The sequence below is a fragment of the Camelina sativa genome, chromosome 20 (genome assembly GCF_000633955.1).
Source record: "Camelina sativa cultivar DH55 chromosome 20, Cs, whole genome shotgun sequence".
Classification (NCBI taxonomy): Eukaryota; Viridiplantae; Streptophyta; class Magnoliopsida; order Brassicales; family Brassicaceae; genus Camelina; species Camelina sativa.
Window position 1 is genome coordinate 24,462,858 of NC_025704.1, and position 5,391 is coordinate 24,468,248.

Below are 5,391 nucleotides of genomic sequence, written 5' to 3' on the forward strand. Positions count from 1 at the left end.
AATTCCAATCGTCACTTTTCTTTTATTTTCAGTTCTGTCGTTCATCTTGCGAGAGTTTTATAAAATGTTTTACTCGTTCAAAAATTATAAACTCAACTGTTTTAGAACCAAGAACGAGGATAGTATTTTTGAAAATTGATTTGACAATTTTTGGATTCGTTTTCATAATTTTCCAGATCTGTTTTCATTTACGTGTTTTTAGAACTATTTACTGGTGGATCTTTGTTTTTCTTTTCAGGTACCATGGTGACATCAGAAGAGGAAGAGTCATCTACATCTAGTCTTGAAAGGAAGATCCTTAAGTCAGTCACCGCAGCTATGACAACCATGCTTGATGCTAGACTTGGCGTTCTGCACTTGAATCAACCAAACCCGGAAGCAAATCAGCGTCAAAGGCAGAACCAGGAGGGACCAAGGCAAGACGACGAAACCAGGCAGTACTATAGCCACGGTTCTTCATACAGCAGTCAGCGGAGGCATCGACGTGAACGTCCAGTACCAAGAGATCCANTTTAAAGTGGCGAACAACTTATCTCGACGTAGAACAAGAAGCACCTCACATAAATTCTCCAAGTGAGCTTCCACGGAGAGGCTAAAAATCAGAATTTTATCAAAATAAACCACAACGAATTTACCAATGAAAGGGCGAAGAGCTTGGTTCATAACACGCATGAATGTACTGGGTGCATTAGACAACCCAAATGGTATAACCAACCACTCAAACAAACCCTCACGCGTTTTAAAGGCAGTCTTCCATTCGTCACCGGGACGAATGCGAATTTGGTGATATTCACTTTTCAGGTCAAGCTTCGAAAACACCGAATCAAACCGACAAGTTCTCAAATATCGTCAGATTTCAAGCCAACCCAAATTGCCATACCAATTTGATCCAACAAATCATCTAAACGTGGGATAAGAAATCGGTAACGCACTGTAATCTTATTAATAGCACGACTATCAACACACATTCTCCAAGAGCCATCTTTCTTCGGAATGAGTAACGCAGGGACTGCACAGGAGCTCAAACTCTCACGCAAAAATCCTTTTGTAATTAACTCTTCAACTTGCCGCCGTAACTCTTCGTGTTCATTTGGACTCATACGGTAGTGTGGTATATTAGGAAGAAACGCATCAGGAACCAAATCAATCCGATGTTGGATATCACGTAAAGGAGGCAAACCTGTAGGTAAGTCTTCAAGAAAAACATCAACAAACTCATGAAGCAATGTAGTAAATGCATTTGGGACAACAACTGAGACGGAAGATGGTACAATGACTGAAACAGGAGGTGACACGACGTCTGACACAGACAATATCACAGGTGATGAAACCATGGAAAGCTCAACCAACGAACATGGACGTGAGCAGCAGCTTGAACCAGAGGAAGCACCGGAGGAGCAGCTTGTACCAGCAGAAGCAGCGGAGGAAGCACTAATCGTTCCGGCGGGTCCTATAACAAGGTCACGGTCCAAGAGGTTCAACCAAGCCATCACTGGACTACTCAAGGAGCTGGACAAGAACCAAGAAGACATGGCTCAAACCACTATGACGTTGCTCACAGCTCAAGGTGCTCGGTAAAGGATAAAGTGTTACTTTGGTGCTCTTTTTCCCTTGGTCAAGTTTTGTCCCATTGGGTTTTCTTGACAAGGTTTTTAATGAGGCCTAAGTAACATTTTCAAGCCCCTTTGCCAGCCCAATTCGTGGTCCAAGGTTCCCCACAAAGGCCTTGGCCCATTTTCTATCTCTTTCTCATTCAAACTTTGCATTTATTGCTTTGTAATTTCCAAGACTTTGTGCATGAGCTTGCATGAGTGTGGACTCTTGCATGAGCTCCACCTCTTCTCTTCTAGATCCTTCTCCTTCGTCCCCCTTCTCCTATTTAAAGACCTTGTATCTCTCATTTGTTTCTCATCAAACATTTTAATCAAAAACCTTTCTTTTACTTGTTTGATCTGAGAAGTGTGTAATATCTTCTCAACTTGTCTTCTTCTTAGTGTGTCATATCTAAGTTGAATTCGAGCCTGAAGTCTAAGAGATTTTCATCTCTCTTGGAAGTTCACTTCAATCCCCTTTTCTATCCGCTGCATCATTTCACCATTCCATCTCTTTCAATCCGCTGCATAATCAACCCCCTTCACCTTCCATTTGTCCGATCTATTGCATCTTTGGTCTCTTGATCTTCATCAGTCCGATCCATCTCCTTCAAAGCCTTGCGAGTGTGTTCTTGGGAGCAGATTCCTCACCAGGAGTCTATCATGTGGTATCAGAGCAACCGCTCTGCAATCAGGTTTTGAATTCCAATCGTCACTTTTCTTTTATTTTCAGTTCTGTCGTTCATCTTGCGAGAGTTTTATAAAATGTTTTACTCGTTCAAAAATTATAAACTCAACTGTTTTAGAACCAAGAACGAGGATAGTATTTTTGAAAATTGATTTGACAATTTTTGGATTCGTTTTCATAATTTTCCAGATCTGTTTTCATTTACGTGTTTTTAGAACTATTTACTGGTGGATCTTTGTTTTTCTTTTCAGGTACCATGGTGACATCAGAAGAGGAAGAGTCATCTACATCTAGTCTTGAAAGGAAGATCCTTAAGTCAGTCACCGCAGCTATGACAACCATGCTTGATGCTAGACTTGGCGTTCTGCACTTGAATCAACCAAACCCGGAAGCAAATCAGCGTCAAAGGCAGAACCAGGAGGAACCAAGGCAAGACGACGAAACCAGGCGATACTATAGCCACGGTTCTTCACACAGCAGTCAGCGGAGGCGTCGACGTGAACGTCCAGTACCAAGAGATCCGTTGGGAGGTCTTAAGTGCAAGATCCCAGCCTTTCACGGAACCAGCAACCCGGATACCTACTTGGAGTGGGAACAGAAAATCGAGTTAGTGTTTGTTTGTCAAGAGGTCACCGAGGTCAACAAAGTTAAACTTGCCGCAACCGAGTTCTACGACTATGCTCTAAGTTGGTGGGATCAGCTTGTTACCAGCCGCAGACGTACCGGAGACATGCCGATCGATACATGGAACCAGCTGAAAACCGTCATGCGAAGGAGATTTGTGCCGAGTTATTATCACCGCGATCTTCATCAACGTTTGAGGAACTTAGTTCAAGGAAGCAAGACTGTCGAAGAGTACTTCAAGGAAATGGAAACCCTATTGCTAAGAGCTGATGTTCATGAAGATGGAGAAACTATGATGTCGCGATTCATGGGAGGTCTCAACCGCGAAATCCAAGACCGTCTAGAAACCCAGCACTATGTGGAAATTGAGGAGATGCTTCACAAAGCAGTCATGTTCGAACAGCAAATCAAGAGGAAGAACTCTCGATCCAGCTACAGCACCGCTAAGACCAGCTACAGCTCAGGAAAGTCAAGTTATCAAAAGGAGGACAAGCCCGGCTACCGGAAGGACTACAAGCCATTCGTCAAGCCAAAGCCATTTGAGTCAGACCCGAAAGGTAAGGGTAAGGAAGTGATCACGAGGACAAGGGATATTCGTTGCTTTAAGTGTCAAGGACTTGGGCATTACGCAAGCGAATGTGTCAACAAAAGGATCATGGTTCTTAAAGATAATGGCGAGGTAGAGTCTGAAGAAGAGCGTTCGGAAAACGACTCTGTGGAAGAGGGTTTGGAAGCCCCAGCTAAAGGAGAGCTGCTTGTTGCTAGGAGATCGTTGAGTGTTCTAACCAAATCAGAGGAGCAAGCACAAAGGGAAAACTTGTTCCACACGCGATGTATTGTCAAAGACAAGGTATGTAGCTTGATTATTGATGGTGGAAGTTGTACTAACGTTGCAAGCAGGACTATGGTGGAAAAGCTTGGCTTAGAAGTGCTCAAACATCCAAAACCATATGCGCTTCAATGGCTCAACGAAAAAGGTGAGATGTCCGTTAAGGAGCAAGTCAAGGTGCCGCTTTCTATTGGTAAGTATCAGGACGAAATCATGTGTGACATACTTCCGATGGACGCTAGCCACATTCTTCTTGGACGTCCATGGCAATCAGACCGACAAGTTCACCATGATGGCTTCACCAACCGACACACCTTTGAACACAATGGCCGCAAGACGACTCTCATTCCCATGACGCCGCATGAGGTCTATCTAGATCAGCTTAGCATGAAACAACGAACCGCCAAACAAACTGAACCAACCGATAACAAGGGTAAGAGCAAGGTAAGTCATAATAGTTTGCTATTTGTTTATAAAGAAACTCTTGCTTGTTCTACTAACCCCGAACCGGTGCTACCGAGTAAAGTTGAGTTGGTTTTGCAAGAATATAATGATGTGTTTCCGGAGGATAATCCCATTGGTCTGCCACCAATCCGAGGGATCGAGCATCAAATCGACTTTGTGCCGGGAGCCGCTTTACCAAACCGACCAGCTTACCGCACCAACCCAACCGAAACCAAGGAGCTTGAAAGACAAGTGAACGAGCTGATGGACAAAGGACATATTCGAGAAAGCATGAGTCCATGTGCCGTTCCAGTGTTGCTAGTACCTAAGAAAGATGGGAGTTGGCGAATGTGCGTGGACTGCCGAGCCATCAACAACATAACGGTTAAGTATCGCCATCCTATCCCTAGATTAGATGATATGCTTGATGAATTGCATGGCTCTAGCATCTTTTCTAAGATTGATCTTAAAAGTGGATATCATCAAATCCGTATGAAAGAAGGTGATGAGTGGAAAACGGCTTTTAAAACCAAACAAGGGTTATATGAATGGTTAGTCATGCCGTTTGGGTTAACTAATGCGCCTAGCACTTTCATGAGATTGATGAATCATGTCCTTAGGAAGCATATTGGTGTATTTGTTGTGGTCTATTTTGATGACATTTTGGTTTATAGCAAGAACTTAGAAGATCATGTCATGCATCTTAGACTTGTTTTGGATTTGCTTCGCAAGGAAAAACTTTATGCGAACTATAAGAAGTGCACCTTTTGCACAGATAATCTTGTTTTCCTAGGCTTTGTTGTGAGTGCAGATGGAATCAAGGTTGATGAGGAGAAAGTCAAGGCAATCAGAGATTGGCCAAGTCCTACCAATGTGAGCGAGGTGAGGAGTTTTCATGGCCTAGCAGGGTTCTACCGACGGTTTGTCAAGAACTTCAGCACTATTGCCGCCCCACTCACGGAAGTGATTAAAAAGGACATTGGTTTCAAATGGGAAGCTGCACAAGAAAATGCATTCCAGGCTTTGAAAGAGAAGCTCACTAATTCCCCTGTTTTAATTCTTCCAAATTTTATGAAAACTTTTGAGATTGAGTGTGATGCCTCAGGGATAGGCATTGGAGCTGTTTTGATGCAGGATCATAAGCCCATAGCTTTCTTCAGTGAGAAACTTGGAGGAGCTACACTCAATTATCCGACCTACGACAAAGAGCTTTA

General features: G+C 43.3%; 1 protein-coding gene across 1 annotated transcript in view; it reads left to right on the top strand.

Annotated features, from left to right (window-relative positions):
• The window catches only part of LOC109131242, a 10,189-nt gene continuing 7,270 nt past the window's right edge, over positions 2,473–5,391 (top strand). Inside the window, exon 1 of the mRNA XM_019241939.1 lies at positions 2,473–5,336. Within this exon, the coding sequence (XP_019097484.1) occupies positions 2,537–5,336 (2,800 nt within the window). The 5' untranslated portion in view covers positions 2,473–2,536. The remainder of the gene's footprint in view (positions 5,337–5,391) is intronic.